The following is a 21,214-nucleotide window of genomic DNA, read 5'->3' on the forward strand; positions in this document are numbered from 1 at the left end:
AGTGGTTCGAGGTAGTATTAAACTTTCAGTTGCCATGACAACACAAAATGCACATAAAAATAGACTTACCGCATGCATATGCAGTGAAACTACAATGACCACTTCTCTTTATTGCACTGTACTCATAGTCCTCTATTCAGTACTGCTAACTTTGTGTTCTCTCTGCTATTCTTCGTGCTGTCTTGGAAACTGTTTTGTGCCATTTTTTTTTTTACAAGTACCTGTTAGTATTGTTTCGGTATAATCATAAAAAACCCACATTTTCTGTTTATGTAAAATACAATTTTTGTTTTTGATGGTGATCAGAGTTGATATAAAAGCACATTTTGGATGTAGAAATGAAGAAATTCCTTCTCTACTCCTTATGTGATTTTTTTTTTCTGTATTCTCCATCTTTCTTTTTCCATCTGCACTTTTCCTGTCCCCTTCTCCTTTCTGTCCTGTCCTCTCCTGGCTATGGTGGGGTGGTTGTCCATGTTCCAGGCCACTGCTCCAGTGAGTATCCCAGTGGGTCCTGAGCTGGCTGGTTTAGGCAGTGGTAATGGAACCGGTCCTGGAATTGGGACTGGGAATGGCATCAGTGTGTCGTGGCAGTCCCCTCCTGTCATTTTCAAAGGCGTCCCGGTGAGTGAGGCTTTGTCTCACGCCTTTTTATCTAAATCTTAAATTCTCTCTTGCTTTTTCCACTTGTCACCATGTTTTTTGTAGCTTTTTGTTGCTCTGGTTTTTCGCTCTCCCTGCCTCTTATTAACATCCTCTTCAGGCTTTCTTTATATAGCACAATTCATCCAAAGATGCTAAACAAAGTGCTTAACATATAATCAAGATAAGAACACATATAACCAAATGTGCATGCAGGTGTAACATAAAAAATATTGCCAACATTATATTGTATGTGTCTCATCAATTAGCGAAAAAATCAACAATACAGGTAAAACGTTTAAAATGCACTCTTTAACATCCTCAGGGTCGCTAGTAGGCCGTTTCAAAGGCCTTGATCATAATGGCTGAAGGCGACATTGCTGTGAATCAGAGTCTTAGATCACGGGACAGCCAGGAGACAGTCAGAGGACCTGACGGATCTAGGGGGCAAATATTGTATCTTAAAAGCACATCAGACGTCCTCATGCACAGAACTGTTTAAAGATTTACAAACCAATAAAAGGATCTTAAAATCAATAATACAAATGGCAGGCAACCACTGCAGCCGGGGACACAAAAAAGTGTATTGTAATGTGAGCTTCTCGCTTGTAGATTAAACATGTACAGATATATTTTATATGAAGTAATTTTGAAGTTTTGCTTTTTTTGGGCGGACTAGAAAAGATGCCATCAACACAGTGCAGCCAGCCAGTGATGAAGGTGCAGATTGATCTCTCAACATTGACCTTAGCAGTGTGAGCTGCAGCTCTCCTGTAATATTCTTTAGGTTATAAAAACAGGACCCACAGCAGATTCTTTACCTGGATTCTGTTTTGTCATTGTTTTGTGTGTTGTGTTACAGAAAACTCATACATCTGCTAACATATGAAACATACATATGCAGAGTATTAGCAGTTTGTGTTATCAGGAGTTACAGCAATGCAAAATATGATGTCATCCATGTAACTGTGATAACCTGTGCCTGTCTCCTGATGACATAGGGCGCTCACAGACTTTGCACTGGTGCTCCACAAGCTGATATTGTATAATAAAGAATTTTCTGACTAAATTAAATTCAACAGTATTGAAAACTTCACTGAGACTGAGAAGAACAAGAAGAAAACAACACTGAGCCTTAACTCATTCAAAATTGTTACAAAGGCTGCCTCTGTGCTGTTAACCCCCCCCAGGCCCTGTTTTGATCAAGGAAGCGCAATAACAAACGCCCGGCGGTACGTCTTGGACTATGTGGGCATCTCCAAGCGCACCTTCTATTTTTGTTCATGTATGTTCACCAGAGCGACGGCTGGGTGAAGGTGAATATAGATCAGAGAGTGTTGTTATTAACCGACATATATGTCCTGCTGCCTTCAGATAGCTGCAGGGGTTTAATTAACTTCAGGAGAGGCTTTTCATAAAGATTAAAGCAGCTGTGGAAAACAGAAACTGCAAGAATCACTCACTCACTCTATTCTTTTATTGATAAAGGCAGACTGATGAATGCAGACTGATTACAGACGTTCCTGTTATTTTTTTTAATGCAGATATTAACACATCTACTGGTTGTAGAGCGTTTTAATTAAAATGGTTTATCTAGAATTTAGGCATTAAGAGTGATATTACACCAGAAACATTGAGACATCTATTCTTACCGCAAAGTCTAAGATTTCCTTTATTTTGTGCTGCCTAATTTGAACGAACCTCCCTTTGTTTGCTTCTCATTCTACCGTTGCACCGTGCACTCACCGCTAGGCACCAAAATACCACACAGATGGGCAAAGTACATTCCAAGGTCAGGAAAATACCAAACAGTTTGCGCTGCGAAACTTGGGCCCCTTTATGTTAATGTCCGTTACAGCCATAATGACTGTAATGAGTAAAATATGAGAAATTCACTGTTCATCATATGAAAGGTGTGTGAATGTCTGAGACAATTCATAATAGTAGTAGGAAAAGCATCTTTAATTACTGAGCCAAGATTTTCAGTTTTGGTATACATGCTCAGTTAAGCCTGTATAATATCACTTTTTGTACTATTCTGACAGGGACATAAGGAAGGTTGTGTCTCTCTGTATATCTGTCTTTGTCATGTAGAATATAGTGGCGCTACACTGCGTCAGTATAATATTGAACAATGCACTTATGATGTCTTTCCTCTTATGCAGGGGCCTGTGACTCATGTCCGGACAGTTAGCATCGGTGAAAAGCGGCAGCCGGCAGCCGGCACACACGCAACTGTTAACAAGAACCATGCTTTAATAATGCCGGCACCTAAATCAACACCAGGAACCAGGTACGCCAGCAGTGTGCATGTGTGACTGTAGTTAGGAATGTTAAATTATTCTGCTAGTTTTTGCTCCAATTATCTACAACGATTCACAATTATAGTACTGTGTTTAAGTTGAAAAACGTTTATGTTCCCCTATCGTTCTCTTTCTCTCTTTATTCTTCTATCTTCCTTTGTCCTCCGCATCACAGTCACTTGAAATGAGCTGCTTTCCCTTTGTGATTGTGGTGGTAGTTTGAGTGCAGATGCAAATTAGAAACATTTACTGCAATGATTTGTAAGTGGTCTAGGGCAGAAACAATTGCGTAATTGAACATTTATTAGTTCTAGCTTCTCAAATGTGAAGATATGCTACTTTTCTTTGTTTTATTTGATAGTAAACAGAATACCTTTTGCATTTTGGACCAAATAATTCATTTCTAAATGTCACTTTGGGCTCTGGAAAATTGTAAGGGGCATTTCTCAATACTGACATTCTCTAATCGATGATGAAAATAATAATTAATGGCAGCCCTAAAGTGGTCATGTATTCAAACTAATTAGAGGCTATCAAATTCAGTGATTGTAGTTCTGTGCAGGTTTTATTTTCTCTTTATGAGTTTGTCACATTTAACAAATGTGGAGTGGCATTTTTACAGCAAAAAATTAATTTAACTTAACAGCAGTAAATCCCACACAGATGCAGGTTGAATGCAGTCTAAGTATAAATGCTCCCAATCCTAATAATTGGGTGATAATCAAATATTATTACACTTCTAGCAGTGTATTAGAGTTAATAGTTTATTGTTGATGTAATGTTAAATAAAGACATGGAGATAAATATTTATGTAATCATGCTCATGTTGAAATTTGATTAATAGCATGCACTGCCAAAACCCTGAGTTGCTCTTTATGGGGCTGAATCATATCACATCAAATATCAGATCACATAAAAAAAGAAGAATTGCAACAATGACTTTCCTGTATCAAATTACATGTATATATTGATTTTTTCAAAGGAAAGATGTATATCTATATGTGTATGTGCATCTGACCCTGCCCCTACATGTGCATGTACACATTAATGTGCCTTCAAGCGCACTGCACATATATGTGTGTTTTTATGCCCGTGTGGGCGTCTGAGTGTCTGTGTGCATGTCCTTATGCTGTCACATCTGCTGTTACCAAGGAAACCCCGTGGGGAGGCGAAGAAGTGCCGAAAGGTGTACGGCATGGAGAAGAGAGACATGTGGTGCACAGCCTGTCGCTGGAAAAAAGCCTGTCAGAGATTCACCGACTAATCCAGTCCCCTTCCTGTGTCAATGAGATGAGCTCCTCCTCACTCGGAGCGACAGCTAGGTGGACTCTTCCACCGAGGAGACGGGGGAGAACTCGTCACGATGGAGCTCTCAGTGCTGCTTCCTCAAGCCCAGCAAGGGGTTCACCTTCTCTCTTTTCCGTTTCCAAATACAAAGAGAAAATAAAACTTGTGGGTAAAAACAAACAAAATATAAAAAAAATCAGCAAGAAAAAAGAACTTTATGCAGATTTGGAGACTTTTTCTTAGACTGAAGCATTTTCACTCTGTTTGATGAATGAGGAAAAAAGAAACTAAATTGTATTCTGAACCTTCTGATTTGATCTTTTGTTTTTTACGGCCTCAACTCAAGGCAATGTTTAAAGACTACAGATAAGCTTTTTGGTATACTCTGTTGTTCATTATCATCACGTAAGCTACTGTTTATGGGGTGGATCATGACTCCTTTTGGAAGTTCAAGGGTTAACAGCAGATTTGCTCAGCAAGACCTCTGTAGCATATCAGCATATATTTTTTCATTGTCACTTTTTAAGGGACTTCAAACCTACCAAAGGCAAAAAGCCTGTTCGCTTAATCCCGAATCTAGCATTACTGTCTTCTGCAGCCTTACTGGATATTGACTGTTGTTTAAGTACCTGTTCATTAAGCAAATTTAGCACAGCCAGCTATTCTTCTTGTAATTTTGCATAGATGCACAAAACCCTCACACCAAGTGGTACAAAAAGTTTCCCCTTGACTGTCCAAAATATTTTTGAGAGATGTAATAATTCATCCCTTTGGGGAAATTCGTTTTTTGTTAATTTGTTTACACACACACACACACACACACACACACACACACACACACACACACACACACACACACACACACAGAGAAACCGACACACATGCATCAATGTGGAGAAATGTCAATGTCGGTGCTTTTTTTTAAGGGCACCTTGGCAGTACCCAGGAGGTGAACTGCCACATCTCTAGCCACCAATCCAGGCTCCATATTGCCTGGGTGCTGGATTTTAACTATGGCCATCCTCCGGTTTCCAAACAAAGTCCCTACAGACTTACCTACTGATATCCTACAGACATACACAATATATGAAATATCTTGCCCTTTCTTCTTCTCTATATTTGTACCCTAGCGATATGCACCTTGAAGAAATAAGTCTTTTAGAGTATCTGAGAGAGTGGATATCTATTTCTTATCTAGAGTTTATTTTCAGCAATGACTTGCTGAAGCAACTAGCAGTTGCACTGTGCAATCAGCGGAATCTTTTGCTTTGTGGTCGTAATTGTTATTAAGGTGAGTTGAGGGGAAAAAAAGCCTCCGTTCTTCCTCTGACAGCTGATTTGCTTAAAGAGATTGTTATCCACAATGAATTATACATGAATGATAACTGCCCTTTGAAACTTTAACTTACAGTCTGATGTAATTTGTATATGTAGGAGAATAACAATCACTACCTGATAACAAGTCAGGCATTTTATCCATTTCTTACAGAGGTTACCCAATTTAGTATTTGGAATAACTATCATTAACCAGCATTGTGACATTTGTAGATACCAGGAACCAAGCACTTTTTTTCTACGTTTTTAGTAGATGTTGTGTTTAATCCTTTGAAATGATCTTTTTCTCTGTTCTAACATTTGACAATGAAAAGTGCGAATCAAATCAAGTCAGTGCAGAGCGGCAGTCTACCGTTTGTTGCCGGCTGTGTGAGCAAAATGTTTCACCAAAGTAGAGTTTTACTTTTTAGAATAGGTCTGTTTATGAAGGCCTACTTTTTCCAAGCTTTAGATAGGTGATAGAAATTGTGATGTTTGATATATCTCTTTCATCTATATTTAAAAAATAATAATAATTCAGCAATATTGGTCAGTCTAACAATAATAATTATGACTAATAATTTTAAAGCCCATTTTGGTTTGTATTTCTATTAATTAATTAACTTTTTTTTTTCTTTTAAAAACGTTTGAAGAGATACAGACAAATATAGTCAAATACTTGTAGTAATTCCTGCTTTAAGAGATCCCAGATTCGCTGATAACTTGCTTTCCATAAACCATAGTTGAGTTCATTTATTTATTTGCACAGCACAACTTCATAAATTTCCCTCAAAGGGCTTCACAATCTGTACATGTGAACACCCTCTACCCTTAGACCCTCGATTCAGCTAGTGAAAAACTCCACACACAATAAAAAAAAACCCTTGAACAGGTATTTTTCTAATCTGCTCTCAGAGGCCGAGTCATGACAGTAGATGTATATTTTTGAAAAGATTCACTCTTGTGCTGTCTGTTAGCAGCTTTTTGAATGTAGATTCTGCTGTGTGTCCTCTGCTTTCTAAGCGCTCCTGACACTGACTTGACCTGATCACCATAGCAACGTATGACAAACACACACACACACACACACACACACACACAGTGCCTTTCCTCTCCTGTATGAGCAGGCTGTCGAGCAGACTCCTTGACTGAGGTACAGTACGACTTCAGACCTCTGTCGCCATAGAAACACCTGTGCAGTCCCCCCGTCGCCACAGGGTCACTCGTTCTGTCTGCTGTCTACTAATATACCACGTTAAGGGCGACCAGTTGTGGCTTCAAGCAGATCATTGACTGTTAATTGGTGGCTTGAAGTGAAATATATTAAGCACACATTTTAGCTGTAATAGTAGTTAATAATCTCTCATTCAGTTCACGTTAAAAAACACCATTTTGTTTTGAAAATGAGTGATCCTGCCTGTAAATCGTATATTAAAGTGGCATCCCAGATAAGCTAGGTCTCCCTCCTCTCAGCTTGTGAGAGAGGTTTGCAGGCCTCTTCCGGTCAGAAACTTCACAAAGTGCCAATTAAAAGAACATAAAAAAGGAAAAGGTATACTGACCTAATTAAATTGCACTACGCTGCACTGCGCAAAGACATGTTTTTATACATGGACATTTTATATACACAAATTTTGAAGTGAAAGGATTTTCTTTTTTTCGTGGGCGTGGGAGGGTTGTCGTCACTGCCCGATGGAATTAATGGGGTGTCAGGGATAGGGGTTCTGTACCTCTGGGTTCCCCATTCTTAGCAAGTAATCTTGACAGTTAATGTCTTGCTCTTTGTGTCAGATTTATTGTACTAAACATAGTGGTGCTGGCCGTTTTAGAAGTGTGGTACTGGGAAGTACAGTGTGGTACTTAGGTAGTCACTTTGCCTTTCCTTGGAGGAGTGCCAAGGGCCGAAAGCAGCACCTACCTTGTCTCGGTGATGGGAAAACATCGGTCTCAGTCAGTGGCTACACATTATCGTCTTGATAACAGATGCTTTTACAGTGTTTTATTCCCTGGAGTTGTTTTTTTTTCACAATACTCACAGACTTTTTATCCGTAAAGCTCATCTTTGTGCTTCCTTTACTCAAATAAAAACAGGTTCCTGCTTATATACATTTTACTGAGCTAAGGTAGTAACTGTGTAGATACTGTTATTAGTGCTGGATACCACTTTTAATCCTGTAATCTCTGGTTCGGTCCTTTGATGGAGTGTCAAATGCAACCCATCAGGTCTCTCTCCATCCTCAGTGTAAGCACTTTTAGGTTCCACCAGCAGGGTTAGAGGCTGATGCTTTTGCTGGTAGTGAATGGGAATGTTAGCGTGTGTTAAGCTAACAGGTTAACTGCGATTGCTGGCCACTATTCCATCTTTTTTTTTTTTTTAGTTGCACTATACTGGCCCTGTGATGATCAAGGCCCATGTCGTATCATTAAAGTGTGAGTGCGGCCATTATTCGGGTCATTCTGGCCAGACAGAACTGTGGGTACAAAGTTGCTCTTGTGCACAGATCTTGGACAAGAGGACTTTATTGGTAAATGTTTGAAAAAGTAGATCAATAATTACAACTGTCACTTAGACAATGACAGATGGAGATTGAAGTTGACCGTTAATGGGCGTGCAGGGAATTTTTTTAGGGAGATTTACAGTCGATGGAAAACAGACACAAAACAAGCAGTGACGATATAGATGGATTTGCATTTTCAGGGCTTTCTTGTACATATGCAACATAAAGAGAACCGTGACGCTTTTTTCATATATTGTTGTTGTTGTTTTCTTTGTTTATTGTATCTTGTTATATGAAAAGTAAACTTTTTTTTTTACAGTATAGTTGCTAAGAATGTTTTCTTTCTTAAAAAAAAAAAAAAGTCAATTGAGAAGCTATAGTGAACATAACACGTAAAGATTCAATGTATATTGTAGCTTAGAGGCAAAGGGGAGAAAAACAAATGAATGTAAAACCTACAAAAATATGTTTTTCTTTTTTTTTCAATGTGTGTTATATTTGCTGGCTAGTTTGTACTGCCTGTAGTGAACCTTTAGAGCGTCCTGATTTTGGTATTCAAACCTTTTAACACCCACATACAGCTGTCGCCACACTGCTAAGTCATATCAAATAACACAACCATGCAGTATTGCTTTACTATCTTACGTTGTGCAATGAGACGCTTTATAATGGAACAAGAACTAACTTGAGCTCTTAGTGACATCTGGGCTACTCGCTCACACTGTTGCTGTTCGTCTTTTGTCTTTCTCCCTGCCAAAATAGTCAATTTTCTGAATATGTGTGGATATTGTTGTCGTGGATGATGTTTGTGGTTGTGATGTTAAGTTGTTGTAAGGCAGGATAACCTTCGACCTTTGGTCACAATGAAAATTTTAACCTTGTGGGAATTTTTATCCTGACCTGCACATTCCAACGCTTTTAGTGTCTTCCACTTGTTCCCTAATAGACATATCCTTCCCATTTCCTTTTCACTACAGTGATTCTTCCCTGATCACCTTGTCCTTTTCCATTTCCTGTTCTTGTGCTATCCAGCTTTACTGTGGTCCCACCCAAGCCTTTACCCAGTATATTAAGCTAAACTAAACCCTTGAAATGTGCATCGAAAAAGCCTTCATTTTTTTTTCCACATTTGTCAAAATTTTTGTGCTGCTTTCTTGAATGTCAGTTTTCATATGTGTTTAAACCAGCAGCAGCAAAGCCAATAGATCTCCTTCCAAATCAAGTGTAATGTAATGCATTGCAATGGCAGCTCCACTCAATTCTCTGCTTCTTCTACTGTGCTCTTATTGTTTGTCCAGGCTTTTACCCTCTGTCAGATTTGACCATTTCTTTCTCCTGTTTTGTTTTTACTGAGCCTTACACTGGCTGGTGTGAAAACTGACTTTTGCTTTTTTTTTCTCATTGATTGATTGATTGATTGATTGATTGTCTGGTTGAGTTTGAGGTTGTTTTGCATGTCTAGCATCGCTCATTTTTTCCCCCTATTTTTTGTTAGGAGATACAACACTGAAGGGTTTTGTGTTAGATTTCCCCTTTCAGTAACTGATAACCCAAGGCTGATGTAGTTTGTTTTCCTCTAAATGTAAAACATGCTCATTGCAGCCTGACACACACACACACACACACACACACACACACACACACACACACACACACACAGCTGAAAGAATTTTGAAGGAAACGTGACGTCAGCCTTGGGTCTTCACTGGAGGGCAAGATTTCTTCTGTGCGTGGGCTCGACCTTTGGTCTTCATCAGCAGTCCCACGCACATGGAGGAAGCACTTTCTGAGGAGTGTGTGCACTCAAGGAGTATTTGTGTGAATGTCAAGCCTATGACTAGTGCTTGAAAAGATGGATGACCATGTATGATGCTGATAATGTGATGTATGTGATGTAATGTGATGGAAAGAAAATAAACCTGAATGGAAGAAGTATGCTGTCAGATCATTTATTTATTGTTATTTATGTAGGTGAATAAGAGTCTGTGGATAAGTGTCTGCAGATGTTTATAATGACAAATCTTCCAAGGAAGGAAATTTGGTAATTTAAGATCTATAAACTCATTCCTTCCTGTCTACATTCTTTGACTTGTCTATTCTGCCCCCTTGTGGACAGCTGGCAGTTATGACACTACTATAACACTAGTCCAATCAAACCCTCCAATACGCACAAGAAAACAAAATGCACAGCACACATTGGTCACTTCTTTACAGCAGCAATTTCAAAATTTATTGAGACTGATTGGTTTTTGCAAATAATAGTCAAGCTAATTTTTCCACTAAACATGAAGTTAGAAAGAGGCTTGGAAGGCCGGCCCAACATCAAAACAGGAGGCTCATGGTTGGCTGTAAAAATGTTTTGTGATCAGTACTATCAACCGAAAAATATCTGCACAAGAGCACTTAAATCTGCCCAAAACAAAACAGGTGTAAAAACAGGACAGGTTTTTTTGATTATTTAACACATTTTGTTACAAACACAGGTTTATGATAATCATCAATATAAAGTCAGTATCATATTGAACAATATTCCCAATGAAAATAAACAAACCTCAAGCTTCAAGTGCGACCTTTTACAAATTAAAGACCCTCTGAAACTTGAGAGAGAAAATAAATAATATATAATAGTAATATAAATTCATATATATGAAGGTATACACACATCACTCTTAGTAGAAGAACAAAATCGAAAGTAAAAAGCGCCAATTTTGAAATATAGTATAATATAGATATACCCATATCTATGGCTTCATGATTTGCACGTGTGAATCAAGCTATACAGGCTAAATGAGGATTGCAATTTGTACACGTCTAAGAATACCCATATTCATCTGCAATAGAGCAAACAGTTCCAGTTTTGCATCGTGTGGAATGAGACAGTTGTGTGCAGATGCCGAAGACGTCGCTTTGGTATGACAAAATGAGCACAGGCATGCAGTTAAGACCACAGAATCAGGGCACAAAAGGTCATCAACACACGGTGGGAAGGAGAATCTAGTCGCCCATCATGATTTGTCTCGTTTGAAGTTTTATCCTCAAAAACATTTTGCACCTCTAATCTGATCAGTCGCATTTTTATTAATCTCTATCCATCAACATACAACACATAGTCATCTTTCGGAAACAAACACTCTCACAAGCACACAGGTGAAATGTCATTGAGGCACATATTGAGGGGTTGATGGCAGACGTTTTCCTGAAGTACAACCCAGTATGAGGAAGAAGACATACAGTACAGGTCGTGAGAAGAGCGCAGGGCCGGGGATTCACACATACATCCAGATGTCTCTCAGTGGCCACAACAGCACCACAGGACAGAGATTTGTCACCGATCATGGGCTCCTTCCACACCCACCTTTGACATTCATAAAAAATCTTAACCCCATTGTCTTTCGTCTTTTTTTTTTCACCCCAAAAATTACAACTATTTGATTAATGGGTCAAACAAAAACACAATAAATAATACAAATAAGATAAAGACAGTTGCCAGACATGAAGAAAGCATCACAAATCGCATTGTAATAAGACTTTCTCAGTGGGGGTTAATGGGAAGTGCAGTCCATGGCACCTGTAGCAGAGAGGCCTGATGTGTGCAACCTGCACTGGCAACAAAATGTTTCCCAGAGTTACTGCTGCAGTGCTCACTTTCCCTTTAGGTAAATTAGCTAGAGTCAAGCCAGTAAAACACTGGCAGATAGGAATACAGCATGTAGACCCTTCACTCTGCTGTCTGAGACAAGCATTTTGTCTGCATGCTGCATTTCTTCTTGATTGTGTGTCATGCGAGGCGGAGACACTAGAAATTAGAAAAAAGAAAAAAAAATTCAGCTTGGTTTAAGGATGCCGTCTTCTAAATCTAGCCTGTCCTTTCACACAGCCCTTCATATTCACAATAATACCTTAACATTTGCACTTTTTTCAAACTGTGACAAATAGTGACAGGTTCAAAAATAAAAACAACCCAACAACAAAACTGTTAATCACAACAATAAATCCAAAAGCACCTGCACACACAGACTGTGAAACAAAAGCACTTCATGTATACAAGGTACTAGATTGTTTTTGGTTCGATATTAATCAATTAGTGTACATTAGTGATGCAAATGCGTGTGCTGAATATATGTTTCAATCAATATCTAACAGAGAAGTTTGACAGTGAAGTTGTTTTTCCCCTTGGTAAAAAAGCAAATACGACAGAAAAAGCGTAAACTGGCACAATAAAAGGTTGATAAAAGCCCCATGGCTTGCTGTCCACAACAAGGCAAAGTATAAAAGCTTTTTTTCTTATACAAGATATAAAATATCAAAAAAAGAACACACAATAAAGCTTAGCATCCAGCACTTAATAATAATTAATAATAGTAACATCAACAACAGTAATCATAGTTCTGATAATCATAATAATAAGACATGTCGTCTGCCTCACTTGAATTGTCAATAACATGGAAATAATCTTAAGAAATCAATATAGACTTTTTTTTGGACACTGGACACTCAAACATTCTTGCATACAAACACCCATCCTGTTCTACCCAACACACAGAGAGAGAGAGAGGAGGGAATGACTTCTCAAAAATTAGGAATCCACAAACAGTTTTCAATAAATAGCTGTTAAACAAAACAAATTAATATTACACTCTCTACGAATATCAAACTCGGAATTTCAAGCACAATTTTGATCCTCTTCTTTTAACCTTACAAAGCCGGAGAAACTATATCACCAAAAGAAAGTTAAACCATGGAAAGAGTCTGCATATTCTGTATTGAGAAACTGGAATTACATGACTGACCAGGAAAGAAACAGGAAAAAAAAAGAAAAAAAAAAAGGCAGCTCCTCCTTAGGTGTGAGAGACGTGGCTCTCAGGTCCTATCAACACAAGAGACAGCGAGAGAGACAGAAAGAGTTAATAGTGTAGGTCATGTGGATCCCTTGTGTGCTTGTGTTGATTTTCCAAACAAGGAAACAGAAATTGATGTCCACTTTGTGTATAAAGAGGGTTAAAACTCTTACATACACTGTAAAAGTCTCTTTCAATCTCTCTCCGTCTCTCTCAGTCTCACACACACTTTTAAATTCCAAAAATCGTATGTACATTAGTCACATCTCCAGTATTTGTTGGAATGGATTGATAGAAACCGTGTGGTAAACTTAAGTGAAGAAAAGATTAAGGACCCCACTGAAAGGCAAAGGCTATATAAACAGCAATCTGCACAAAGATTCAGTGATTTCTATATCGTATTAACAGTCAAGAGGACATAAAGTATATCCTTAAAGGTAGGTGCGGTCACCGAGTTGTTTAGGTAAGTAAAGATCAGATCAAAAATGTAAACCACGGGTTCAGGGCTTTGATAGGAGTCAGTTGTCATTAAAGTGCAAGTCTGTGGCAGTAGGACTCTGCATCAACAATGTGCCATCGGGCTGCCCGGTCCTCTGACACACATAGCTTTGCAATAGATTTAGACTCTCCCTTCACTTGTAGAGAGACACTTTCCCACAGAAACATTACAGCCGAGGTGGCTTTCCCTACACTGTCAGTGATCCTTGGTTTCCATGGTGATTGTGATGGCAAACATACAAAGTTGCAGTCTGGCATTGGCCATGTCCTTGGCAGCGTCCTCACTGATTCCTGTTGTGACAGAGTAGAAAACTACTGGACTCTGGCCTGAACCCTCAAGAAAAAGAAACACAAAAACACTGCATCAGAAGTAAAGGAGGTAAGCAGAAAAAGCCTTGCACTCGAGCCATCTCTTGACCACTCTTCTTCTACTATGGCAGTCAAGGTTGAGAATAGCCTAAGTGTGTGTGTGTGTGTGTGTGTGTGTGTGTGTGTGTGTGTGTGTGTGTGTGTGTGTGTGTCTCTGTGTGTATGTGTGTGCACTTGAGTGTGTTTACTCGTAATGGTGTTAGATCATTGTCGCGCGTCACCCTACAGCATTTCCATTCAAAGGAAGGCCTGCCCACAGTGGGACGAATGGGTAAAGAGAGCAGAGGGTTCTGCCCGGAGAGATCGCAAGAGATCTTCAGAGATTGGTTGACGAACCACTGACAGGAGCCTGACAGATTCTAGGAGATCCAGGCAAAGTCCCTCTCACTCCCGTTCTGTTGCTCCCCCTCCTGTGCAGAGGAGTCGCTCTCCTCCTTCTCATTGTCCAGTGCTCCGTGTGCCTCAGCGGTCATCCCTGAGTCTTTCCACTTCCCTCCTTCCTCCTCCCCTTCTCCCATCATCTCCCCGTCCCCTTCGACCATCATCTCTTCCTCCCCCTCTCCATCACCGTCGCACTCCGCCTGGTCGTCGTGGAAACGATCGCCGGGATACAGCTCCTCCTCCGGTGAGATGTCTCCTCCCACCTCCCCGTTGTGGTCCAGCAGTGCAGCCATGCCCCGCCCAGAGCAGTCAGCGCAGACGCCATGACGACGCGAGCCGTGTTTGATTCCAACGCTGGCTGCTGACATGAAGACTCGGCTGCACACTTTACACACATACTTCTTGTCTTTGCTGTGGACCTGAAGGATGGAAACACAATTTCAAAATTTTAGTTTAGACTTTGGTTTAAGGTGCGATTTACTGCCCCCTACTGGTTTTTGTATATCTGCACTCACCAGTGTGTGCCTCTTCATGTGCTCCCTTCTGGTGAACTTCTTGCCACAGATTTCACAGGGGTAGGGCCTCTCACCAGTGTGGGAGCGCATGTGCCTCTTTAGGATGCACTGGTGCATAGCAGAGAAACTGCAGTAGGGGCACTTGAACTTTTTACGGATCACGGTGAAGTCATTCACTGTAGAGACATAAGGAGGGAGGGGTGGTGGAGAGAAGAAAAGAAGGGAAAAAAAGATTAGAGTTGAATGAAGCTCGTTTAAATAAACCGAGACGTCACTTTTCAGTTATTACATTTAATTAGCGGCATGGTCTAGAAATGTACCATCAATTCCCATGGCCACCCCAATCCCAGTCAAAGCTACTGTTGCCCTGGCAACAGCTCTTCCTCCATACTAAAGCAATAAAGGCAAAGAGATACTATAAACACGACACAACAGTCAGTCTGCCTTAGTTGCTCTAGAAGGTCTCCGCTATGGACAGCAAAAACACAGACAGAAAGACAAACACAGACAATGACAAGAAGGTAGGGAAATGAAATCACACACACAAAGGGAGGCTTCAGCAAAAAAAATAAAAATAAAAACAACTAATGTTAATACCATGTCCCAATCTTGTGTATCTTGTACGTCTGGTAAGTCAATTATCTCAAGGTCTAGACTTAAATGGTAGTTAAGCCAGGTGAAGGGCATCCAAGTAAACAGATTGTGTGTGTCTCTGTGTGTGTGTGGTTGTGCGTGTATATGAGAAACTTAACAGTCAAGGCATAGGGTGTATGACCATGAGAGATCAAGACTGGATTTATGACAAGCACAATACACACTACTACTGTACACCTCTACTGTTCATAAAGGGGGGGGGGGGGGTCAAACACACATTGAGGGTTATAAGCTTTAAGTGATATAATATAATTACCTCCATCTGCAAAGTGACTTCGGCTCTGATTAAACACTCCACAGCACAAAAACATGCAAGTACAGATCAACTGCATAACAGCATCTTATTTACATTTGTTAAGAGCGGCAAGTTAAAATGCAAAAAAAGACAAAGAAAGGAATATTGTGATTGTGTGAATGTGTGCATGACACATAGATAAAAGATTAAAAACTACAGAGAAGTTTTCACATTTTCCATCACTGTTTAATTACAGCATAAAAACTACAAGCAGAATGTTATTCTGTTTAGAAAAGTACATGTGTACAGTACATAAGTTTTTGTTTAGTGAGAAAAATTCATAATCTAGAATGAAATATCTTTCAATATTTACAGCAACACATGTTCAAACTCAAAAAACGCCACACAACAGCCGTACAGCATTTGCCATTATTCCTCAGTGGTTGGCTCTGCAGAGTTCCTGATTAGTTCCTGACTTCTCTGAGCCTGCCAGTCGGTTTCAGCTGCTGGCTAGGACAGAGTGTGCTACCTGAGAAATGGGATTTTGTATTAGAAAGGATTTGGCATTTGGGAGTTCCCTGTGTGTATATTCAACAGCAAGGGGATATATTCCCAATAGACACAAGTTCTGCTTTTGCTTAGCACATAGAAATGACTGTTCTATGTGTTGGGACATTAGAGGGAAACACAGGTGGATGTCTTCCCTTTGGGTATGGAATTCACAGTTTGGATGCACACAATAATCATTTACAACTGGGCCTGCATCAAGAAAATATCTTGGTTTATAGTTGCAGGGTTTGGCAGAAACTGGTGTGAATTTACTTCAGCAATGATTTTCAGTGTTCAGTGTTCATGCTGATTTCAATATACTGCGGCTCTGCTCCGGCTCTACAGCACCCTCCACATAACTCTGTCACCATCTCCCTTATTCCCTCCCCTGCATTTTTCTCACTTGTCTTCTTTGATCCCCCATTTTCCAGCTTGTACGCACAACCACACCATTATCTGTCTGTAGCACTGACATCACTAAACTCATCTGGTTTAAAAAGGGCATCTGCCCCTCAGTCCCAACTTCCTCTTCAGATGAAGGGTCAGGGGTTAAGAAGGGCCGGTGCCGTGAAGGAGCAATTACTGTCCAGCTCCAGCCACACTCAGCCACTAGAAGACTTACAGATCTGGGACAGAGGAGATGGACACATAGAGAGAAAATGACACCACCCAACCCCCATCTGAGCTGCGACTGGCCTATTGTTTTAGCTGGCTTTGTCTCGTTCGGCACATCCCCTCCATCTGCACTGATCTGACAGCAATGACTGAAGGTAATCATGTATGACTGAGGACAAGCTTTTACGTGTCCAGTGGAGGTGGACCTGTGATAGAATTACTTCATTTTTCTTTGAGTTAGAGTGTAAAGAAACGCAACCACAATGGTTTTTGTATATAAAGTTGTCTGGAACTTTTTAATATTTGGTGAAGTGCACTACCACTGGCAACAGAAATAATCTGATCTGTCTTAATTCTGCTCTCATGCTGCTATTCTACAAAGTTCCTGCAGGTGGTGTGGTTGCGTGTGCTGTGAGCCACACGGAAGCCTGGCAGATATGAACTGTGTCTGAGTGTCTTTGTGCCCGTAATGCAGGGGTGGACACAAAGATAAAGATCTCTCTGCCTAAAAAGGAGAGAAGAGTTTAGTCAGACTGGTGACTGGCGACAGAGAGCCAGACAAGTAGTTGAGGTCTGAGAGGCGGAAAGACACCCCACTCGTCTCTCCACCCGGCACCGCAACGGAAAGTAATTCACCTGTTCATGGGTCCAATAAGTGCACACTCAAACTATTTACAACCTAAAGATAATTAAAAGATCATTTGTTCTAGATATAGTGTCAGTCAGTTGTTTAAACAGATCAGCTTTGCATAGCAATCGTGCATTGTTGACATGTAAGCTGTCAATTCAAGTTAAATCGCCTTTTAAAAAATTATTTAATCACATAAAATTTAACAAGTTTGTAAAAAAAAAATGGAATAAAGTATCCCTAGGTATTTATAATCATGTCGACAGACGTTTGATTTTAGGAACCAGGAACTCTTCCTTCTAAGTGCAATGACACCCCAGAGCATTTTTGGCATGAACGTACAGCACATGTGAAGATACGCTGCTAATTGATGGGTATGAATGTGTGTACATAAGCCTGCAGCCTCTAGATCCTCCAGTCTCAGTTTTCCACATTAATACTGATATTATGATTGTCAACTTTCATCTCTTGAGAAAGCCGCCACAGTGAATCTATAACCCCAGTCTGAGACATTTCCATCCCAGTGCTGCCTCCCAGTATCGCTCCTGGCACTGACCCCACCTGGCAGCACACTTTAACATGTGTCGCCAGGTTTTTCTGGGTGCTAAAAGCCTTGGCACAGGCAGGACAGGTGTGCCCTCTCTCTTTGGAGTGAACAGAAGACAGGTGCCTGTGCAGGTCTGTGCGGTCTCTGAAATGTTTCAGACAGTAAACACACTGCATTAACTTCTTCTTGAAGTGGATGGTCTTCTCGTGTCGGTCTGCATTGGATTTGAGGGTGAAGCTGGCGGGGCAATGGGAGCAGAGGTAACGTGCCGGCATTGGCTCGGCCACTGTAGGGCGGTAGAGAGACTGGTGGAAGCGGAGAGGCTGGGATTGTGGCTGGTGATGGGGCTGGGTAGGTTGGCGATGCGGACCCTGCATGCTCGGCCAGTCCAGGGAGAAGGCCATCAAAGACAGGGTGTGGCGGTACTCATGTTCCCTGAGATGCTCCAGGTTGCTGAACAGCCGTTTGCACAGGGAGCAGGGGAACCCCTGTGAGGGCCAGGCACCAGGCTCTGGCAGAAATATTTTCCCTGACCCAACCTCTTCGCCTAGTACCCTCAGCCCTTTAGTCCCTCTGCCAGCCACGGACACTGACGCAGGCACAGTCAAGCCACCAGCCCAGCTCTCTTCGCCCATCTGATCCCTCTCGACAGGAGACTGGTCACCTTCCAAGGCTGAGATAGCAAGAAGGAGAGTGAAAGTGAGAGAAATAGATAAGGTACTAAAGATGCTTTCTCTAAAGTTATCTACACCTGACAACTTTGAAAACCCTAACCATACCTGTGTTGTATTCCTTCATGTCGTCTTTGTCTTTTACACCCTCCTGTAAGCACAAAACATCCCGTTATGTCACACACACACACATTTATACGGTCTGTATGGAATGTTGTCTGGGCATGCAGGAGGCAGGCAGGTGAGACAAGCTGTGAAGTCAACCTTTTTTCACACGTGAGAAACAGAGGAATAAAGACATGAAAACAGAAAGGTTTTTAAAATAAGAAGAGAAATGACACATAAATTGTTAAAGATTAGCAAGCAAACACAGAAAACACATAGCTGACAGCTCCTGGATGCTAGAGCTGTCCTATGAGACAGAATAAGCAGTTACGCTGATCTACAGTACTCATTATATCATCCGCCTCATACTCATACACTCAACACCCCCTTTGGGTGTTAGCAAGGTGCACCAAACACCTGTCCCCTCTCTTTTCTCTCATCTACATCCCATCTAAATTCTATATTTTCTCCATCTACTGCATACTCCTGCCATTCCTTCACCCCCACCCATTTCCTCGGCCCTTACACTCCTCCTCCTCCTCCTCCTCCTCCTCCTCCTCCTCCTCCTCCTCTCTAAGAACAGAACACCATGCACTGGGCAAACAGATGGCTTGTCCGTAGAGATAGGGAGGCTTGTTGGGAGGCAGGTCCACTGAAATCAAATGCTGCTCCTAAATGCTCACCAGCATACACAAACGGACTGGCACAAAACTCACATCCACACATGCTCATACTGCCATGCTCACACACACGCCCACACACACACACACACACACACACACACACACACACACACACACACACACACACACACACACGGAATAGAACAAACAATTTCCTGGGCTGCGAGAGCAAACCTCTCATTGTCTACTTGTATTGATTCTACTCAGTCTCATCTCACTACCTTGCCCGTTATCTCCCATCTCTAAGCATGCGCTGCCATTGTGACTAGATGTGTCATCTCTAATGTAACCACTATAAACTACATTACTACTAATGCTGAGCAAAGACTCTTGGCTTGACGCTGAGTTTGGGTCTAGCTATATTAAAAATCTGAAAGGAAGAGAAAAGCAAACAAAGCATACAGAAAATAAAGACAAACAAAAGAAAACAGTGTTTCTTCTCAGAGTGTAGAAAGGAAATATACCAGATTCCACATAGAGAATGAGATACAGGCAGAGGGGTTGAGAGATGATGTACTCGTGTATAAAAAAAGACTTTTCAATGATGAAAAATAACCCCATTAACCTCCACTTCTCCTCATAAAAACCCATAGCCCCACCCTCCCACCATATCAGCGGTTACTTTCTATTCTCCATCACCTCAACCCCCCTTAGTGCATTTGCAGAAACAGGGTGAAGCTGCCCCCTGGACGCTTCTCTCCACTCACTCTCACAAACTTTTATCTGACTGGAGGAGCAGTACCCAGAGAACAGCCTCCGCCCTGGAGATGAGCCAGGCTCTGTGTGCTTACCTCAACCAGGGTGGAGGGCTCCGGGCCCTGAGGGGCCTCTTCCACTTCCATGTCCAACCCTTCTGAGCGCAGTGGGGGTGCCCCAGCCCGCAGACCGGGGGCCTCCAGGGGCCGAGGCTCAGAGGGGTGCAGTGGCGTGGGTGGAGTGGGTGGGCAGTATGCTGATGTTGATGATGGCGGTAGTGGTGGTGATGGTGGAAGATGAGGAGGAAGAAGAGGAAGAGGAGGAGGAGGAGGAGAGGAGCCAGCCCCCTGTTTGTTATGAATAGTGGCCCCTGTGGCCCCTGGCCGGAGCGTGCTGCAGTAGTTGTTGGAGCGGAGCCCTGAGGAGCACAGGAAACGAGTCTCACCCACCCACTCACGTACAACTGCAACTCTGCTAGCAGCTGGCCACCAGAACACAACGGGAGAGAGTGGGCAGGGGGGCACACAGAGGCTGCCAGTGCTACACTATCAAACACTATGGAGAGGGGGAGGAAGAAAAACTCTGAAGTTTCACTTTCCACCAGCCGAGGGGAAAGGGTTAGGGCTTCTCTTCTCTCTTTCTCTCTCTTTTTCTTTCGCTCCTCTGCTCTCCTTCTCCTTCCACCCACATGCGTGCGCAGAGGATGGCAGTGTGTGTGTGTTTTGTGAGAGAGTGTGCATGTGCTGTGTGAGCGAGTAAAATGCATATAAGGAGAGGGCTTGAGGATCCTCTGTAGCGTGGAGGGAGATTGTTTTGGAGAGGAGCCATCTTGCAGTTCAAGTGAAGACTTTTTGTGCACGCAGGGTAAAGGACGACTACATCGACCATGTAAGATGTTTACCAGCAACAAGTTAAGGCACGTCGGATAAAGAATTTAAAATTTCCTACAGAGCATTTCACTCTCCATAACTATTCACACAGAAGCTTTTTTTCTGCTACATTAATATCGCCATTAGCTGGTGCTGAGAGTGCATCTCTTTTTCTTACAGTGATATGAATCAAAGTATAATGTGCAGGTTATTCTCGTTAGTGTGTGTGCGTATACGAGTATGTGCGAGTGTGGGCAGTGTTTTGGGGAATGTCTCCAGAGTTATGCAGTGGGTTAGCCATTCATTGCCCTCCTCTG

The 21,214-nt window shown here is 41.6% G+C and overlaps 2 protein-coding genes across 5 annotated transcripts in view; one reads left to right on the forward strand and one right to left on the reverse strand.

Annotated features, from left to right (window-relative positions):
* slc2a4rg (SLC2A4 regulator) overlaps nucleotides 1–9,976 on the forward strand; it is a 41,225-nt gene extending 31,249 nt beyond the window's left edge. The window contains exons 7-9 of one of the 2 annotated variants that reach the window (XM_051424750.1): nucleotides 484–624; nucleotides 2,808–2,935; nucleotides 4,098–9,976. In XM_051424750.1, coding sequence (XP_051280710.1) covers nucleotides 484–624; nucleotides 2,808–2,935; nucleotides 4,098–4,209 — 381 coding nt within the window. In that variant the 3' untranslated portion in view covers nucleotides 4,210–9,976. The remainder of the gene's footprint in view (nucleotides 1–483; nucleotides 625–2,807; nucleotides 2,936–4,097) is intronic. The other variant, XM_051424751.1, reaches the window with a different exon arrangement.
* A 268-nt stretch (nucleotides 9,977–10,244) lies between these two features.
* The window catches only part of zbtb46 (zinc finger and BTB domain containing 46), a 58,887-nt gene continuing 47,917 nt past the window's right edge, over nucleotides 10,245–21,214 (reverse strand). Inside the window, exons 5-9 of one of the 3 annotated variants that reach the window (XM_051424733.1) lie at nucleotides 20,124–20,446; nucleotides 18,653–18,695; nucleotides 18,421–18,546; nucleotides 14,646–14,821; nucleotides 10,245–14,549 (exon numbers count right to left, since the gene is read on the reverse strand). In XM_051424733.1, the coding sequence (XP_051280693.1) occupies nucleotides 14,109–14,549; nucleotides 14,646–14,821; nucleotides 18,421–18,546; nucleotides 18,653–18,695; nucleotides 20,124–20,446 (1,109 nt within the window). In that variant the 3' untranslated portion in view covers nucleotides 10,245–14,108. Of the gene's footprint in view, nucleotides 14,550–14,645; nucleotides 14,822–15,758; nucleotides 18,547–18,652; nucleotides 18,696–20,123; nucleotides 20,447–21,214 lie in introns of those variants that run through there. The other 2 variants (XM_051424731.1, XM_051424732.1) reach the window with 2 other exon arrangements.

This window comes from Dicentrarchus labrax, unplaced genomic scaffold, assembly GCF_905237075.1.
Source record: "Dicentrarchus labrax unplaced genomic scaffold, dlabrax2021, whole genome shotgun sequence".
NCBI lineage: Eukaryota > Metazoa > Chordata > Actinopteri > Moronidae > Dicentrarchus > Dicentrarchus labrax.